The 20841-nt window shown below is 47.1% G+C and overlaps 1 protein-coding gene across 4 annotated transcripts in view; it reads right to left on the bottom strand.

Moving 5' to 3' along the window:
* Window positions 1-20841, bottom strand: part of CPPED1 (calcineurin like phosphoesterase domain containing 1) — a 93770-nt gene that overhangs the window by 61033 nt on the left and 11896 nt on the right. For all 4 annotated transcript variants that reach the window (XR_014785564.1, XM_084818641.1, XM_084818642.1 and 1 more), the window contains exon 2: window positions 13701-13919. Coding sequence is in view for 3 of the 4 variants with exons in the window: in XM_084818641.1 (XP_084674767.1) it covers window positions 13701-13919 (219 nt within the window). In the remaining variant the exon portion in view is untranslated. The remainder of the gene's footprint in view (window positions 1-13700; window positions 13920-20841) is intronic.

The following is a 20841-nucleotide window of genomic DNA, read 5'->3' on the forward strand; positions in this document are numbered from 1 at the left end:
ACCAAGTTTAAACAACCAAAGAATGCCCGGTGGTTGTGTGAATGGGTCCTCGCTCCTTCCTTGTAGACTGTTATAAAGCAGAGGGCGGTCTGTCACCACCATAGACTTAGGCATTCATGAGCTTGGGACTGCAGAACGCTCTCCACACCTCTGGTGCACCGATGGACCGGCAATCAACGATGTGCCGTGTTTATGACTGGAATGACCAACAAGGTGTCTTTTCCATTTGTGATGATGAATTCAAGAAGCTTGGCATCTAAAAAGAAAATGGTTCAAAGCACAACTCCTGGCCTCATTCATCCCTGATCACATTACAAGCCAATCAGGTTCGGTGTGGCTCTGCTGGGCTTTTTGATCATGCACATTACCGGCAACGCTGCTTCACTTAGCCATTAAGAGCTATAGCATCGCTCACTGGGCAATAAATGGAGCTTGAAGGAGTCACAGCGCGGACCTGTAGTTTATACTTAAATCCGTCAATTGAGTGGAGCCGGTGCATTGCATGAAATATAATGAGGAGCACGGTGTGTAGTGGACTTTCCAAGAGGAAGTAGATGTACTTTGACGGATTTGCTCCCTGCCTTTCTGCCCTCAAAAGGGCCGGCCACATTTGGCCTGAGGTTCAATACTAGGGATGGTGGAGAACACCGCCATGGACTCCAATGAGGCCGGATTCTAAAGAAACTGGCCTCCCGGAGTCCGTGGCAGAACAGACCACTCACCTCTGCTTCCCTGCGGAATCCGTCTGGGTCGGATCCCTCTCCATGTCGATTCTGCAGAGCCGGCTGCCTGCTCCGCATCACTGGCGAAAGTCAATACGGCCGGCAGCCATTGCCGTATCTCTGTATAAGTAAGTCTCCGGACGCAAATGGCGTAGTGGGCGCCATTTGCGGATGTAAAGCTGGTAGATTAGCCTAAATGCAGCTGTCAATGGCTGCATTTTGGCTAATCTACCAGCTTTACGGCCGCAAATGGCGCTCACTATGCCATTTGCGTCCGGGGACTTACTTATACAGAGATACAGCACGGCAATGGCTGCTGGTATCGACGAAATTCACCAGTGATGTGGAGCTGGCGGCTGGCTCCGCAGGATCGATGCAGAGCGGAGCCAGCCTGGACCGATTCTGGGGGGTGGGACGGATCTCCTCCCCCAGCGGGCGGATTCCCCTGCAGAATGACAGGTAGGGAATCCGCCCATCCCTATTCAATAGTAGTGGAGGCTAGTGGCTCTGATGTCAGTGGAGAGGTGAATTCGCTCTGGATTTCAGTCAGAACTCTAAAGGAGTTATCTGTCAGAGACGACTCTAAGCCCCTTGAGATGTCTGACAGCTCCGATTCTGAATCAGAGTTGGAACAGCTAGATCAGAGCCTGGGGGAGTAACTTTCCCCAGTGCCCCAAGGTGCTGGGAGAGATTCCTCTGAAGGCCTTGACAAACAGATGGCCCAGGCCAAGTCGCAGCCCCCTCCCTCTCCCATCTGAACTCAAGTTTCAGAGGAGGAAGAGGGGCATAACTTGAGAGGCACTAGGGGAGCATCACAAGGCAAAGTGGGAAAAGTTAGGGATGGGGCTCAGACGCTCCACCAAGATAGCCATTCTCAGAAGCCAAGAGTAGGAGGGAGCCACCCTAAGGGAGGGGTGTCACTGTGAAACAAGTTTGGCTATGAGGTTCACGGGCAAACTATCAGCAACGTCACTACCCTCCGGTTCGTCTTCTCTGTTTGGAGTTTGCAGGTTAGTCTTTGGAGGTTGAGGCAGTCTGAGAACTTTCTTGAATCTGCATTCGTACGAAGGCTAGTCTTTAGCAAAATAAGGTCATAATAGCCTGAAGCTTTGATTGTCTGTGGTGCTGATTGCTAAGGGGGAGGACGATCTGTCTGTGACAGCATCCAAGGTGCTTTGCTTTGCCTCTTTCAAGCTCCATTTATTCCCCAGGAAGAATGCTGGGCAATAAGACACATGCCCAAGTCAAGGTAAATTCTAGTATTGTCAAGAATTGGCTCTGGTAGAAGAGGGGAGTGTAATGTAAGAAAGCCTCTTCTACCAAGCCTTTTCTATGCAGCAAGGATACCAGATTTGTTGAAGCTGCTTTTCACCTTGGATAGGTCCTTCAGAGATCCGACTAGTTCTGACTGAAACCTAGAGCGGATGCACTTCCCCACTGATATTGGAGCCCCCACCCTCCACTGTTCAACACCCCTGTTCTAAGCAGAGGCAACAACTCTGATCTAGGACATGTAGAGATGTACCTTCAAAGAGGAGAAGGGCTTTGCTTCTGCAGGGTGAGCTCAGCTCCCTCGCTTTCATTTGTGAATAATAACATACTTATTACCTTCAGATCAAATGCACCCCTTTCCCCGTTGATTAAGGTGGTTCTGTTTTGTTGATTCCACTTTGTTTTCCAGTGCCTTACCTGTTTCTCTCTTCAGGAACAAAGTTTGCTTTTTACAAAATTCAGTACAAACGGCGGAGGTGTGGAGGGGAGTGGCTTCACAACTGACACAAGGGCCAGCCAATCAGCGCTGCATGCCACCATGCGCTGAGGAAAGAGATTACAGAATCATAGAGTTGGAAGGGCCCATTTAGGCCATCAAGTCCAACCTCCTACTAAGTGCAGGAATCCAGTTTAAAGCCTCCCTGACAGATGGCTGTCCAGTTTCTGCTTGAATACCTCCAGCAATGGGGAGCTCACCACCTCCCTAGGCAGTTGGCTCCATTGTCTGGTTGTTCTGACCTTTAGGAAGTCTTTCCTGATATTCAACCAAAATCTTCCTTCCTGTAATTTAACCCCGTTATTTCATTTCCTACAATCCTGGATGACAACTCAGGTTGTAGCCTTTTTCTGTGTGAGAACCCTATGATATCGGTCTTCTCTTCTCAAGGTTAAACATACCCAGTTCCTTCATTCTTTCCTTGTTTCTCTTCCTGTGATCATCTATGTTGCCCTTCTCTGAACTCATTCCGATTTACCTGAATCCTCCTTGAAGTGTGAGGTCCAGAACTGGACAGGGCATTATGTGGCTTTGTGACTGACTGATCAATTCTGTGCAAACCCAGCTTCTGAAAACCTGAAGAACAGGTTTACCCCGAGTTCAATCTAGGGGGACGGCAGGGGGAGGAGAAAATGGCATAGGTGTCCAAAATGCAGCAAGTGTGTTTTGGCAGTAGACTCACACAAATTGTGCATTTGATCTGAAGGTAATAAGTATTGGAAATCAACACCCCCGGTATATACAGTAATGCTCTACACTGCGTGCATGTGTATCTATGAAGTGCTTGATTAAGTTCCACAATAGCAAGTTAACTATTCTTGGTATCGCTATACACGGCCACACAATCAAGAGGAAAACTTCTCATCCTAATAATAATAAGCCAAGTACAAACCGCTGTTAATCACCATCTACATAACTGAAGCCATTTGTCACTGATTACTTAGCTCCTCTAATGGCATGTAATGGGCTCCAAGTGTTCAGCTTGATTGCGTCCAAGTTTAGCAGATAAGGATGCTATTTATTGTCCTGGGCTCTTGGAATCCTAAGACTCTGCCACCTTCAAAGGCCTGGACACTGGAGCAGCTCCGCAAACAGCTGTGCTTTGCCATTCGCTTTCAAAGGGGGAAGGGCCCAGTGGTAGAAGACCACATGCTTTGCAGGCAGAAGAGTAACGCTATGAAATTCCCAAATGACTAGCTGGGATGGAAGCGTCATTTTTGGCCAAAAGGTGGGAAATGAATATAATGAATAAATAAATGATTGGCCCACCATTGTTGACTTTTTTTAAAGGCTTTGGCAGGTCTCTTAAGAAGTAGTCTTACAACCTAACCTTCCTGCCTTACAGGGTGGCGCCTCGGCCTTCTAGGGCCTTGCTTAGATCTGCTACCACCTCATCCCTTCTGCCACAGCCCCAGATGGGGTGGCCATGTGCTCTCTTTTACAGTCCTCCATTTGAAGGGCTGCCCCTATTTTGAAGGCACCCTCTGTTTCAGAGGCAGGCACCCTCCAGACATTTTGGCCTACTACTCCCATGATCCCTCACCATTGGCTATGCTGGCGAGGGCTGAAGGGAGTTGCAGGCCAAAACATCTGGAAGGCTACAAGTTACCCATCCTGCTCTATTTGAAGGACCGTCCAGTCCAAGTCTGCTTCCGTCCAGTCCAAGTTTCAAGAGAAAGAACAATCTGAAGGAAGAGCTGGGCTTTGATATATGTTGTCTGTGCGTGTGCTGTCTTTTTATATGTTTGTCTGCAAATGGTTCTACATTTCGTATAATGTATTTTTAATGGCTTTTAATCTTTGTAAACTGCTCAGAGAGCTTGGGTTACTGGGTGGTATAGAAACGCAATAAATGAAACAAAGTTGCCCACCAGCGGCACCCGGACAGAGCAAGGTACATGCATCACGGTTGTGGGATGCCCTCCCCTTGCAGGCCCAACTGGCGCAGACACTGGTTTCATTTCGGCGCCAAGTTAAAACATGGCTTTTTATCAAAGCCTTTGGGGGCTAAATGCATTCCCTAAAGTAGCACACTGTTGTTGTTTTTTACTGTTTCATTGTTTTAGATTTTAAATTGGTATTAGCTTGCTGAATGGTTTAATATGTTTTTAGCTGTTTAAATTATTTACTGTTTTATACTGTCTAAATTGATTTTATCTGCACGCTGCCCTGAGATTCTAATGGTATAGGGTGGGATATGAATGTTTAAATAAACAAAGAAATAAATAAAATAATCTGGTCAAAAACTCCCTCACTATGGGGGGATGTACTGTATTCCTATTTCTAGTTTGTAAGCCTGAGAGCAGGGCCTGTCTCTCCCTTTTTTTAATTGATGTGAACTGCTTTGGGAGGCAGTAATGTCTGAGAAGCGGGGGAAAATGCAGCAAATAAATTAATAAAAATATACAAATTGTAATAATTATTTCTAAGAAAGCAATACTATGGCCCTTAGAAAGTTGGCGGGGGGGGGGCACAGGGACACAGGATACTTCAGATTCCTGAAACTGAGGTCAGAATCAGCACTCTGACCTCAGACCCAGGCATTTGAGCTCCCCACCTGTCACAGACCCTCAACCCAACCTACCTCACAGGGTTGTTGTTGCGAGGATAAAATGGAGAGGGGGAGGATTATGTACACCATCTTGGTTCCTTGAGGAGGGGAAAAGGTGGGATATAAATATAATAAATAAATGAACAAACATCTGAGAGGTAATGCAGCGACTAATGGACATGGGTCAACAACCAACATAGTGACTATGGACTAACAATAAAAGTGGGCCTAGGAATAGCCCAGATCGGAGTCCTCACATCAGGAAGGTTCGCACCTTGAAACCCCATAACTGCTGGAGCACAGTCTCACTGAGTGGGGTTGGCCTCCCACTGTAGTAAGTGATAAGTATGATTGATAAGAGACCAAATTCCATTTATATGATATCTGATATCTGTGATTTGAAGTGCAAATTCTATATATGCTATCGGTGTAATCAATAAAGTGATATGAGATTAGAAGAGCTCTTGTTTGCAGCCTCATTCCTCCAACTGGTTTTGGATCCCAGGGCTGAGTGAGACTGATCACCCTTTTATCAGACAAATTTGGTCACACCTGCTTTGCATGCAAAAGGTCCCAAGACTGATCCCCGGCACCTCCAATTAGGGCGGGGAAACTTCCTGCCTGAAACCCTGGAGAGACGCTGCTAGTCAGTGTCCACAATACTGAGCTGGATGGACCAATGGGCTGACTCACTGGGATGGGTAAGGATCATAGAACCATAGGGTTGGAAGGGGCCTACAAGACCATCGAGTCCAACCCCCTGCTCAGTGCAGGAGGCCTGATTCCCAGGCGGTCTCCCAGCCAAGTACGAACCAGGACTGACCTTGCTTAGCTTCCGAGATCAGATGAGATTGGGCACATCCAGCCCTTGTTGGAGAAATCTGCAACAGATTCAAATGAATTCAGATTTCTATTAATCCAACCGGTGGATTGTGCAGGGGACCGCCTTGTTCTGAGTCACGCTGACTAGCGGGCCGTTTTTCTATGTTGGGGAGGGATTTGCGCAACTTCACGCTTGCACTACTGTGCATTAGCACAAGTGTGCACTTGTGCCAATGGAACGAAATTCTCTGGTATCTCCTCAAAGATCTGATTCAACCTTTGAGCGGATGACGGAACAAAAGACACCTGCCAATCCGCAAAACATTGACAGAGTGGATTTAACAAAATCCCTAAAATAAGGCAGCTCCTTGTGTTCCTATGCTGTCTCACAGTGTGTGTCCCAATAAGAAAAGATCTTTGTGAAGACACCAAAGCTGCCTGTGGACACTATGTACAGTATGTTGTTCAAACGGTGGGTAGAAAGAGAAAACATTTCCAGTAGCAGGCCAAAAACTGCCTTTATTAAATGTATGGTTAAATGCTGCCTTCCCCAACCTTTTGGCCTCTAGATGTATTGGACTACAACTCCCAGCAGCCCCAGCCTTCATGGCCAAGGGTCAGGAATCCTGGAAGCTGTCGTTCACAACATCTGGAGGATAGCAGGTGCAATCCTATGGGGATAGCCGCAAAACCCCCATAGTTCAAAACATCTGGAGTTCAAAACGGCTCAAAACATCTGTTCAAAACATCTGTAAACATCCCCATAGTTAGAAACATCTGGGGGACACCAGGCACAATCCTATGGGGATGGCTGTAAACATTTGGAGGACACCAGGCACAAACCTATGGGGATGGCTGTAAACGTCTGGAGGACACCAGGCACAATCCTATGGGGATGGCTGTAAACCCTCGAACTTGGAGGCTTACAGCCATCCAATGCAGAACAGGAGGAGCGGAGGAGGTGATCTTCGCCTCTGCATTCCTCCTGCTCTGCATTTCAGCGAGGCGTCAGGGAGGGGGAGGAAAGGAGGCCAGGGGATTCTTCATAAGCCGGCCTCCTCAGTCCCCTCCCCTCAAGCCCACCGGAACGCCCTCTTTACCTTCCCTCCAGGGTTGCTTTTACGATTCTATTCACGCTGGCTGTGAGGGGGAGGGGGTGGAGAGCTTGGACTCCTGGGTCCGACCTTGGATCCAGGAATCCGAACTATCCTGTGCCCCCCACCCCCAACGACGCTGTCAAGGGATCATAGGATTGCTCTCTTACCGTCTATTTGTCCATGTAATTCAAACTGTAGCAGTTTCAAAACTTCGGCAATTCGCTCTAGCAACGATAGCCATTTCGAAAAATATTGAATTAGCCAAGTGTTTTTTAAAACTTAGGCATCACTGCTGCAATTACTTGAATTTATCACCACATCAATTTTGTAACGGCATCTCCATAGATTGCAATAGGATAGAGTAGAAGTGACTGGAGAATCAAGGCCATAAACTTCGTAGCCTGTGACCACAAATTAATGCATCAGGTAAAATTGATTATTTGGGGTAAGTTCTCCTTTAGGACTATCCCCTGAAAAAATCACTGGGCTCCCTTGCAATATTATATTAAGAAATAGGAGATAAGATTCATTCAAATCCTCGGAACAACAACAGACTAATTCCCGTTTTCTCACGACAATTTCCTTAATCAGGTCATTTTCTTCATTGCAATCAGTGGCTGAATTATTTTTGCATCCCATCATTGCTTCATTCTAATTTTGGAAGCCCTTGAGCAAAGAAAGTTGTTTAAAATAATACTAAATAATAAAAAAGTGAGATAAGCTCAAAAATCCAAGAAGCACACTGAATGTTATAAATACTAAACTGTAGTCTAACCCACATGGAAGCAAGAGAGTCAAGCTAGCTTGACCCCTGGACAAATTAAGCAAATATTTTTCTCGCTAAGCACTGTGCAGGGCAAATCTTCTACAGAGGTGGGGGATTAATTTAAGCCTTAACTTTTAAGGTGATCCATCTCTGGAGACCCAACATCCCATTGGTGCATTGTTCCACTGAGGGCCAAGCCACGATACAGCCATGAGGGAGATCCATGACAGAAACTCTTGATACTTTTTACTAAAATGGACCAGTGTCAATTAGCTATATCCTTTATTTGTAAGTGACAACCCAGCTTTATCAAGCTACAACACACATTTAGAAGGATGAGATTTCAACTCATGGTCAAGGACGAGCATGACCAAGCATGGCCCTGGAGTCATTTGGACTAGAATGCGGCTTGAAATTTTTTTTATTTATCAAATTTATTAATCGCCCGACTGGCTGGTCACCCAGCCACTCTGGGTGATGTACAGAGTATATAATAAAACAGTTTAAAACAATAAAATTCTACAGTAAAAACATTTTCTAAAATACCCTAACCCATCCCAAATGCCTGCCTGAACAACCACATTTTTAATGCGCAGCGGAAGCTCATTAAAGAGGGGGCATGGCGGAGTTCCCTAGGGGCGGAGTTCCACAGAGTGGGGGCCACCACAGAGAAGGCCCCCTCTCTCGTCCCCACCAGTCTAGCTGCCCTGGCTGATGGGACAGAGAGAAGGCCATCTGAGGCTGTTCCTGTTAAGCGGCCTGTCTGGTGTTGCTGGAGGCGCTCCTAGAGTTAGGCTGGGCTGGAACCATATAGGGCTTTAAAGGACAAAACCAACACCTTGAATTTGGCCCGGAAAACAACTGGTAACCAGTGCAACTCCTTCAGCACTGGAGTGATGGGATCTCGCCGGCGGTTGCCTTTAATCAGGGGAGCCGCCACGTTCTTAAAAGATTGTTCTCCACCCAATGCTTAGTTTTGTAAGATCCATTCCACCATCACCACAGTCAATTAGCTTTAGAAGGCGGGTGGGGTTATTTAATCTTTCTCCGTTGAGTTATTTCCCCAGTCTAAATAGCCCCGGCCAATGCTGCTGTTTAGTCTAGTGCTGGGGTGTTGAACGTCTTTCAGTCCAAGGGCCAAATGCCATTTTGGAGAAGCGCTTGCGGGCCGCATTCCAGCTGAAGGCAAAAGGAGTTGGGCCAAACACACTAGCAGATTTTAGCTCAAAGGTCTTACTGCCAGTAGCTAAGCCTTAGGAACAGCATTTTGTTTCATTCATTACATTTCTATACTGCCCCATAGCCGTTCACTGTGGGCGGTTCTCTAAGATTAAAAACCATTAAAAAATAAATTATACAAAATGCAAACCCGTTGACATAAAGACATATAGTAAGGCAGCACCTACCCAGACAGCATATATCTAAAAATACATTTTTAAAAAACCCATCAACCAAAGACAATCCAAGACCTGATTAAAAACTCATTATATACTGCCAGATGCCTGAGAGAAGAGGGCAGTTTTAACTTGGTGCCAAAAAGATAACAATGTTGGCACCAGGCGGGCCTCGCCAGGGAGATCATTCCATAATTGGGGGGCCGCCCCCAAGAAGGCCCTCTCCCTTGTGGCCTTTTAGAATGGGGAACACACTGCACAAAAGCTGGAAAACCACCAAATCATCAGTGGTTGCTGGAAAGGGACGGAGCCAGGGGAAGGGGGCATGAGTCTCCCTGGGTCCCTGTGGAGGGTGCAGCTTAGCCCGCAAGCCCCACATCTGGAGGAATCCCCCTGCCTCTGGAAGAATTCCAGCTGTTATCTTCAATCACAGGTTCTAAGTGCTGCCTGGGGGGTTTTGCGCAGCGCCCTCACAGGGGTGACACACACCACACAAATCCAGGGACTCAGACGGTGCTGGGAAGTAGTATTGGAGGGAAGACTCATCCCTAGTACAAGACAGCTTCCTACGTTCTCATGTACCAACACAGGGAAGTGCTACAGGGAGTTCCACATCAGGGCTGTACGGCAAGAGAAGTCCCAAGAAGCACTCACCGAGGTCAGGGGGATTCATACCAGTCGGATTCACCGTTTGCCTCACCCCACTGCTGACATTTCAACTGCCTCAGATGTAGGCATGTATGAGAACTTCGCTTTTGCTCGAAAAACATGCGAGCGTGCCCCGTTCGAAGCCCTGGACATGATCGCAAGCGTGAGCACGAGTTTGCTGAAAAGGTCAGCAAATCACTGTACACGTGCTCACGTTTGACTTGCGCAACTTTCCCAGTTCGATTTTGCGTAACTTTCCTACTTTGCACAAATGTCCCCCCCTGCGGACTGAAAGCCCCGTTTTAGTCTACGGAGGAAAGTTGCGCGTGTTTGGGGAAAGTTGCGCAAAGTCCATGCTCGCTCGCTGCTCGATTTGCACAAGTTTTGCGTAGAGCGAGCAGCGACTGCAAACCCGAACAGGGTTTGGGTGCGAGACGAGCGGCAAGATAGCATTCAGAGAATCCTAATTCAATTCGGTTTAGGATTTGCCCATCCTTACTTAGATCTTCTCTATTTAACCACTCCTTCCTGATGTTGTCTCTACTGCACACCTTCGCTGGAATTTTTTTAAGACGACAATCGTGCCTTCATCATGCGGTATTGCGTGCCAAAGGAAAAGCGCTTACCCCAAGCTATCTCAGCGGTAGAGAGACAGTTAAGAGGTGGGTGTGAAAGACCTCTGGAAAGCACACGCTTGCTCTCAGTTCCTTGCTGTTCCTTGGAAGCAGCGCTAGGCTGCTGTCAATGTTTATACAGTGCAGAGCAAAACACAACGCCCAACAACTAGGGCTGTTCAATATGTTCCATTTAAAGGTTTTATAAGTTGTGCGACTAAAATGTATATTTGGTAACGTTTTGCAAACTTTGGGGGGGCGGGGGAGAGAGAGAGAGAGAGAATGAGAAGCCCTTTTCAATGTTAAGACATATCGGAGCTCTAGTTTTGTGCTACGTATATTAGTTGGAAAGCTTCTCCCTCAGCTTTGCAACCTACCCCCCCCCCTTAAAAGACTGAAAAGGAATTTCTGCTTTTATTAGAGCAGAAATCTAGTGAAAACCTTCCCCAATCTGGCTTCTTCCAGATGTGTTGGACTACAATACCCCTAGTGCTGTTGGGGAGTGGTGGGAGTTGTAGTGCCATTCTGGAATGCCATTTGGGGTGCTATCTGGAGGGGACCATTTTGGAGAAGGCCAGCCTGGAGAAAAACATCAAACCATTATGCAAAGGAAAGGACTCTGTCAGCTGCAATGAGAGAAGCAGGGTGGATTAATTTAAATCAAGGCAATGTAAAAATCACCAAGGTTGGGGGCGGGGGGGGGGGGAAGGAAGGAGAGAGAGGTGGATTGAAATCAAGCTTTCTGTTTTCATTACAACTCTGAAACTGCCAAGCTGGCCTAACATGGCATTTGCAATTGGCACCGATTCATTGTCACTAATGAACGTCTGAACTGGAAAAAGTCCAGTGGAAAAATAAAGCAGTTGGACACTTTTCAGGAAAACTTTCCAACCCACACGACTGCCCTGACACAACGCTAATTACATGAGCTACTAACGGCCTGAGGAGCCAGTGTGGTGTAGTCGTTCGAGTGTTGGACAGGGAGCCGGGAGATCCGGGTTCTAGTCCCCACTTGGCCATGGAAGCTGACTGGGTGACTTTGGGCCAGTTGCAGACTCTCAGCCCAACCTACCTCACAGGGTTGTTGTTGTGGGAATAAAATGGAGAGGAGGAGGATTAAGTACGCCAGCTTGGGTTTCTTGAGGAAAAAGGGCGGGATATAAATGTAATAAATAAATAAGGAGCTTAGGGCAGTACACATGGCTTGCTTTCCCTTCCCCTGCCCCCTGTTTTATCCTAAACAACCCTGTGAGTTAAGTTAGGGTCCAAGGTTCACCAGCATTGACACTTTGGGCCAGTTCAGAGATCACAATGTTGGCCTGGTAAATCCTGGTTCATCGCGTCATATGCCTGCGTACCCTTTCCTTGCCCTCCCTTTCCTTCTTCCACTTACGCACTCAACTTCAGCGAAGACATCTAGTTGCTTGAAACAGAGCGCTGCACAACATCAGAACTGGGGAACTATGGCTTAAAGCAGGGGTGTTGAACCTCTTTCAGCCCAAGGGCTGAATTCCATTCTGGAGAAGCTCTCAGGGGCTGCATTCCAGTGGCGGGCGGGGCCAAAACGCTAAAAACGCCTGCATATTAAAGGTCCTACTGCCAGTAGCCAAGCCTAGGAGAAGCATTTCAACCTTTTAGAATGGGGACAAAAACTGCACAAAAGCCTGGAAACCACCAAACTACTGGCTCTGAGGAAAAAGAGGAAGGGGTGTGGCCTTTTGGGGAAACCCAGAGGGCCAGTTTGGGATGTCAAGTGAGCCAGATTTGGCCCATAGGCCTGAGGTAAAACACCCCTGCTTTAAAGGCTCCCTCCAAATCCTGGACTCTCTGTTTAGATGTTACGGGACACTGTGGTTAAAAAAACCAGGATGTCTTCGAAGTCAGGAACATGGGGGGCGGGAAGGGGAGGGGTGAGGAGGGAGCATGTAGGCGTATGGCTCCCTCCCGGTCCGATAAAGCATGGCTGAAATCATCAGACACATGAACCAGGCCCTATGCTTTGTGGCTGAGTGGGGGTTTGAACCCAGGTCTGTCTGGTTGATGTCCCAACACTTTAGCTACTGCACCACACTGGGTCGCAGTAGTGCAGAGCAGGGAATGAGATGGGGAAAAGGAACCAGAAGGGAGCAGGTGGAGAATGCAGTTGTGCGACAGAAAGAAAGAGCGAGCGAGGAAAACCACGGTCCTAAGGAGTCTAGGAGAGGGAGCTGAATGTTGCTACTTACCTACTCCCTTGTTGCCAGTGGAACAGTGAAAGCTCGAGGCGAGGGGAGAGGGGACAGTGTGGTAAAGGAGAGCAAAGAGGAAGTTTAGGGAAGGCTGTGGGTCAGTGGTACAGAGCACATACTTTGCACAGAGAAGGTCCCAACTAGGGATGTCAAGAGAAATCCACAACGGATTCATAGAATAGTAGGGTTGGAAGAGGCCTACAAGGCCATCAAGTACAACCCCCTGCTCAATGCATCGAGTCTAACCCCTCATCGATCAAATGAATTCGGATTTCTAGGAATACGAACTGCGGGTTCCACAGCGGACAGACTTTTTAACTCAGATTCTGTGGACTGGTTTTTCACTTCTGGGGGGAATTTACGCTAATTTGCATTGGTGCCAAGGCAGATCGGTGCATTTGCGCAAGCGCGCATTAGTGCAAGTAGAACAAAATCCTGGTTTTAAAAAATCAATTCTGTCAATGAGCGCTTAACAGAACAAAAGATGATTGACAATCTGTGAAACGCAGACGGAATGGATTTAACAAAATCCATACGTCTACACTCCCAACTTCCGTCCTTGGCAAATCCAGGTAAACCCAGGAAAGACCCCTGCTGGGGGTCTGATTTTGTAGAAGGCAACTTCCTATGTTCTCCTTGAGTGGGGCGTGCAGCCTGAATTTCTCAGACTGGTACTCATACAGATCTCATTTCCCCATTGTTGCTTTTTTGTTTTTAACAGGTCTGACAGACACCAACCCAGAACTGGTGGTACTTTACTTTTTCTTTAAGAAAAAAACCCATATGTTATAGAAAAACAAATGTCCTTGTAGATTAGAAAGCCGCGCATTTGCAAGTCGAAGCTTCTTTTAAGCCCTGTTGTCAGTCTTTGATTATTATATTTTCAAATGTATTGCTACAGCCATAAGGGAGAGAAGCTTAACCTCTAGTTTTAAATGGATGCTGGGATTTTTATTATACTAACAAGAGTACTCCGCACAGATGTGTTTGGGAAGCTACATATAGACAGCACACCGTCCACTGCCCACTGCTGTACTGGAACACACTTCGAAGGAATGGGTTACTCATTCTAGAGTTTGAGCCATCGTACCTGGCATGCCATGTATGAGATCCCCACACAATACAAAGAATTTCGGTTTGGGGTTCAGGCGGTTAATTGCTTGCACTGCTTGCTGGGTTAATCGGAGCTCCTCTTCCCATTCGTCACCTCCGCTGCTACAGTCACCAATTGAATAAGCTTTCATCAATCCAAACTGAGGATCCGCTCCTTGAATGAAGTAGAAAGGAGCTTTCCATTCCCGTTCTGCATCTAAAAAATAATAATTAGGGGGGAGGGCAGGGACAGAGAGAGAGAGAAAGGACTCATGAAATGAAGAGATCTCCATAAAAGCAAACACACCTGCCATAACCACAGTTTTAAAAAGAGGCCAGCACCCCCCTTGTCACATCTTAGAATATAGCACTGACTGTCGCAAACAGATGCTCTCCAGTTGTGTTTTGACTACAACTCCCATCATCCTTAGGCAGCACAGGCATGCAGTAAAACAAGGGTGTTGAATCTCAGGCCTGGAATCCAGCCCGCGTGGGGGCAGACTCCGGCCCGCTTGGGGGCAGACTCCGGCCCTCCAGAGTTCTCCAGATAGCCATTCCCCCCTTGTCCACATCACCAGAAGGTTCCTGACTTCCTCCATGCCTACCCAGACTACCAATCCTTTGATGGTTCCTGGCTTTTGCACATTCCTTTCCTCACTCTGAAAGGCTGAAATGCTTCTCCTGCAGCTCAGTTCCCAGCAGGAAGAGGTTTTAAGCTCCAGTAGGCTGGCATTTTTGGTTCCACCCCCTTTGCCTTTGGCCATACCCCTTTGCCTTTGGTCCTATCAGCTTCTCCAAAGCTGAATTCAGCCCAAGGACCAAAAGAGGTTCAACACCCCTGCAATAACAGATTTCTGGACCCTTGGAGGGTCCAGAAAAAGATGGACACAGGTCCACAGATGAACTTGCCAGCTTGCCGATGGCAAGCACGTTTTTAAATCCACCCTGCCAGAACCTGGAAAGGGAACGGGGTGTGTGTGTGTGTGTGTGTGTCTTCTTGGCATTGCACTGAGCTTCAGAAAGCAAAGAAGCATCTTGCTGGTTTCAGAGAGCAGTATCCAACCGTGTCATTCTGCAAACTCAAACAGCGCTTAGTGGAGCTCCGACTAATTTTTTCGTTGTGCAAGCAGTTGCCCATTACGCTTGTGTGAATGGTTGCACAAGCATAATACACAACAGCTTGTGCAAACGTAACTTTAGTTGGATTCTCCTCTTGAGCGCAGTTTAGAATCTAGTTTCCACTAGTGCAACATCATTTGCACTAACAGAATGATACAGTTAGCAGTGACATATTTTATTTTCTTGGGCTCCAAGATCACCGCAGACGGTGACTGTAGCCATGAAATTAAAAGACGCTTGCTCCTTGGGAGGAAAGCTATGGCAAACCTAGACAGCATAGTAAGAAGCAGAGACATCACCTTGCCAACAAAGGTCCGTATAATCAGAGCTATGGTTTTCCCAGTAGTAATGTATGGCTGTGAGAGCTGGACTATAAGGAAGGCTGAGAGCTGAATAATTGATGCCTTCGAACTGTGGTGCTGGAGAAGACTCTTACGAGTCCCCTGGACTGCAAGGAGGTCACATCAGTCCATCCTAAAGGACATCAACCCTCACTGCTCATTGGAAGGACAGATACTGAAGCTGAAGCTCAAATATTTCGACCACCTAACTCAAAGAGAAAAGTCACTGGAAAAGACCCTGATGCTGGGAAAGACTGAATGCAAAAGGAGAAGGGGATGGCAGAGGATGAGATGGCTAGACAGCATCACTGATGCAATGAATATGAATTTGAGCACACTCCGGGAGAGAGTGGAGGACAGGAAGGCCTGGTGCGCTATGGTCCATAGGGTCATGAAGAGTCGGGCACAACATAACGACTGAACAACAGTGATGCAGTTGGATACTGCCCACTGTATTTCCAAGGCTCAGAGAGCCCTTGCTTAACCCCCCGCGCCCCCGGTTAGTGCTGGGGAGGAGGGCAGGGGTTTGTTCTTGCTCTTGCACTAGGCCAGCATTCCAGCTATGTTGGACTGCAGCTCCCATAATTCCCAGCCAGCATGGCCAGTGGCTGGGATTTAGAGGAGTTGCAGTCCAGCTCATCTGGAGAGCACCTGGCTGGGAAGGTCTCAGAACTAGGTCCCAGAGACTCTTGGATCACCTGCAAAGCACAACAGGACGCCACAACCAGGACACGGGGAGAGGGAACCGTCAGTAGTGAGCACAAATGTTGGCCTTGAGGCTTTAGAGAAGGGGGCTGTGTAGAGTCATAGAATCATGGAATAGTAGGGTTGGAAGGGGCCTATAAGACCATCAAGTCCAACCCCCTGCTCAGTGCAGGAATCCAAGTCAGAGCATCCCTGACAGATGGCTGTCCAGCCTCATCTTGTCTGCCTCCAGTGTGGGAGAGCCCACCACCTCCCTAGGTAATTGGTTCCATTGTCGTATTGCTCTAACAGTCAGGACGTTTCTCCTGCTATTCAGCCGGAATCTGGCTTCCCGTAACTTGAGCCCATTATTCTGTGTCCTGCACCCTGGGATGATCAAGAAGAAATCCTGGCCTTCCCCTCTGTGACAACCTTTAAAGTACTCGAAGAGCGCTTCCCCAGCCACTTCTCAAGGTTAAACATGCCCAGTTCTTTCAGTCTCTCTTCATAGGGCTTTGTTTCCAGTCCCCTGACCACCTTGGTTGCCCTCCTCTGAACCCTCTCCAGTTTGTCTGCATCCTTCTTAAAATGTGGTGCCCAGAACTGGACACAGTACTCCAGATGAGGCCTAAACAGTGCTGAGTAGAGGGGAGCTAGTATTTCCAGGGATTTGGAAGCCATGCGTCTATTAATGCAGCCCAGAATAGCATTTGCCTTTTTTGCAGCCACCTCACATTGTTGGCTCATATTCAGCTTGTGATCTACAACAATCTGTCTGGTAGACTTGCTACCAGGGCTATATTGTGGCAGCAGCGTTGAGCATCATTTCACTGACACATGCACACACACCAGCACGCAGAGAAGGTTTATTAATGTGCTCTGAAGGCAACCTTTAATGAAAATATGACTCCAAAATGAATGCTGAAACAGGCCGCTGCCCAACACTGTATCATTCTGTTCCTGTGCCGCTAATTTAGTAAGTTTAGTCAGTCATTCAAATCAGTTTTCTAAAGAAGTAATAACGTTCAATTAAAAAACAGAACAAAAACGCCACAATAGTACTTGGCAAAATCGGGAAGTCTGGATGGGGGGACACACACACCACATTTGCTCTTCTTTCTGAGAAAACAAGAGACCCCCCTAAAGCACATAGCAATAGGACTGTTTGGGTCAGCACTCCATCAACAGGAGTTCTAAGCCTTTGCCACAGTGAGCCCCCCAGGTCAAGAAGCAACTTGGATTGAACTGCAATTAAGAGCCACTTTACATGCAAATTTTCTGATATTGAAATTAATCACCATGCCAGGAAAAACATTTCCCCAATCAAGCATGAAGAGATGCGCCGTTCTCCCACGCTGCCGCCGGTACGTTGTACTGAGATGCTTCATGTGTAATCAAGACCCCCAAAACCAAACAAACCCAGCTAGAGAACTCTTCATATGTTATATAAGCCAGGGGTGCACAACCGCCAGATTTCCTAGATGGCCACGCCCTTTCTCCTAGCCCTACCCCCTTTCTCCTAACCACCATTCGTTTAGTGGTTTCCCAGCCTTTCTGCAGTGTTTTCCTTATTCTAAAAGGTTGAAATGCCTAAGGCTTAGTCACTGCCAGTAAGAGCTTTAAGTGAAAACATGCTGGGGTTTTGGTCTCGCCTCTTTGCCTTTGGGCCCACCCGCTGCTGGAATGCGGCCCCCGAGAGCTCCCCCAAAATGGAATTTGGCCGCTGGGTCTTCACCCCTTCAGAGAAAGTGGACTTGGAAAGTAGGCCAAAGCAACATCTATCCTCTACAGACAAATTCACTCCGCAACACAGCCATTTCACTGAGAGAGATGAGACAGGAAGACATCTTCCCTCAGCCTGGAGGAGGCAAACACTCTTCCCAGAACTACCTCTGTCATTAGCCGGCAGGGACCAATGAAGACTATTATTAGTGGCCATTAGGGATGTATGGACCCCCACTATCTGATACGGGGGGGGGGGGGTCCATTGCAGGGCCATTTGGGGCCCTGCGGAGTCCGCCGGAGGCCTGCCACATCCACCGGAGTTGGTGGAACGGCTCTCCGGCTTCCTATAAAACGCAATAAAACACAGCTGCCATTAGCGTATCGTGGGAAAATTACAGCCATAAATGGCATATTTTACGCCATTTGTGGCTGTAAAGCACTTACTTTTACCCAAGTTTCAGCTTTTTACTTTTTTGAAGTAAAAGGAAATGCTTTACGACCACAGATGGTGTACAATATGCCATTTACAGCTGTAGCTTTCCTGGTATAAGCCAGCGGCAGCCGCCATTAGCGTATCACGCTTTATAGGAAACCCAGAGAGCCACCTCACGGGAACTCCTCCAGACCTGGAGGTGAGCGTGGCTGGTCTGCTGCGGACTCCGGATTCTTTGGAATCCAGTCTTATTTGAGTCTGCAGCGGATTTCACCAGCATCCCTAGAGACCATGTGTTCTCTTTTACAGAAGGCAGTCCTGTATTTGAAGGGCTGTCCTGTCCAAGTCCAGTTTACAGATACAGAACCATCGGAACTAATGCCCATCCACAGTAAGCGCCTGGGCAGCAGACTGAACAGGCAAGGCACACAGGTCACAATCTTCCACACTATGGTGAGATCGACTGTATTTCTATTTAAAGTATCATAATTATTTCTAAATGTGCACCTCTCTCTATAAATCATGTGCCAGTTTTTGACAAATTGTTGCCCTCTTTTGTCTGCTTTTTTGGCGATGTGCTTCCTCTTTGGGGGCAATTCTCAATGGTCACCCTATTAACAGTTGGAAAGAGTTGGTACCTGGATATTCTTATCTTCCTCGCCCCCCGCCCCTCACATCAATATTTTAAACTGGAAACTCTCTCAAGTGCTTTGGCAGAAAAGTGGTTTCGAAATGTAGCAAATAAGCAAATGAACGCAAGAGAAACAAAAACACCACGCAAACTAGGTACAGTGGCAGATACATGAATGAAAAAAACAGTGGAAGGAGGGTCTGGAAAAGAAACACTAGCAGTTTATCATTATTATTATTAACTTGAATGACATCTTTTAACTAATAGGACTCGAGCACGCTTGGTTCTTGTTGAACTATTTTTGGAGTCCCCTCATCAAGGTCCCCAACCCCAATTATTTTTGTACTTCTGTAAACCTTAGGTTTCCCCTAAGCCTGCTAATACCTCCCCTCTTGTGTGAGGGTGGTGCAATTTCCAAACATCGGAAATAGAAGGAAGGATAGCAATACTGTACACTGAAAATGTTAGATAAGAACATAACATAAGAACATAAGAAGAGCCATGCTGGATCAAACCAAGGGTCCATCTCATCCAGCATTCCCTTCACACACTGGCCGTGTGTGAAGCTGCCCATGGGAAGCCCACAAGCAGGACATGCGTGCAACAGCACCCGCCCACCCATGTTCCCCAGCAACTGGTGTACATAGGCTTACTACCTCTGATACTGGAGGTAGCATATAGCCATCAGGATCAGAAGCCACTGATAGCCTTCTCCATGAATTTGCCCCATCCCCTTTTAAAGCCATCCAAACTGGTGGCCATCACTATGTCTTCTGGAGGAGAATTCCATAGTTTAACACAGGTTAAGACTCTGGAGAATAACTGTCAAAATCTGCAGTCGTACGGATATTAAACTGAATGGGGCTTAGGATCGCACTGATGATTTCCACCTCTGGGAGGAAGATGGCAAGAAATGAAGAGGTTCTAAAGGTCACCATGAAAATAAACTCATGGATGGGGTGGGGGACCGCTCTTTATAAGACAGTGGTGTTTACAATAAATAACACCTTCAGAGACAAGTAGCTTTTTTGGGGGTGGGGTGATTTCTAGCAGGAAAAGAGTTCAGAAGGGAAGGCTTAACACCCCCCCCCCCCACACACACACAGTGCAGTTCCAAGCCAGATTGTCTCCCCACTACCCACCCCATTGCTATTTCTGAAGACAGACAGTAGCCAGTTTTAAATACACTTAACAAAAAGGGTAGTTAACATAATGCGCAGTTTGACTTCAAGAGAAGGGTTAAGGCCTCTTGGAAAACACTGACAAATATTTGTACAAACCAGGTTACTCTTTATTTATCGTGGCAGCCCAAACACTGAGAAGAGACTACTCAAATTAACTCCACTGTCAAGGTGATTTATTGTACCGATCCCTGAAAACGGTGTCAACCAGTTTCTCGAATCTTGTTTCCTGTGTTGTACACCAACCTGCTGCCCACCAGAAGAATTGGACTACAACTCCTATTAACCCTGAACATTTCCCACACTGCCTGGGACAATGGGAGTTGTAGTACGACACACCTGGGGACCACCAGGTTGGGGAAAGCTCACGCACATATTTGCTTTATATTCCAACAAGCGAATGGATCCAGTTTTGCATGGGTTGGAATAGCACTTTGCTTAGAGCCTTCGAGTAGACGTACCCAGCTGTTAAGAGTTGGACAGACGGTGCCTATGTTGTCTAAGTGAAGCCATGCCCACTGACAAGCCCTGCTGAAGCAGAATCAACACAGCTTCTGCAAAGTTAAGTCCTGTCTCACTAACCTTGTAGAGTACTTTGAGAGTGTCAATAAACATGTAGATGCGGTGATCCGGTAGATACTGTTTAATTGGACTTCCAAAATGCTTTTGACAAAGTCCCTCACCAGACTCCTGAGCAAACTTAGCTGTCATGGAATAAGAGGAGAGGTCCTCTTATGGATCAGTAACTGGTTAAAGAACAGAAGGCAGAGAGTAGGGATAAATGGTAAGTTTTTCCAATGGAGGGAAGTAAATAGTGGGATCCCACAGGGATCTATATTAGGACCAATGCTTTTCAACTTGTTTATAAATGATCTGGAATTACAAGTAAGCAGCGAAGTGTCCAAGTTTGCTGATGACACCAAATTATTTAGGGTGGTTAAAATAAAAAGGGATTGTGAACAGCTCCAAAAAGATCTCTCCAAATTGGGAGAACGGGCATCTAAACGGCAAATGCGGTTCAGCGT

This window comes from Heloderma suspectum, chromosome 12 (assembly GCF_057233095.1).
Source record: "Heloderma suspectum isolate Gila_16-S chromosome 12, 16-S_ref, whole genome shotgun sequence".
Taxonomy (NCBI): Eukaryota; Metazoa; Chordata; class Lepidosauria; order Squamata; family Helodermatidae; genus Heloderma; species Heloderma suspectum.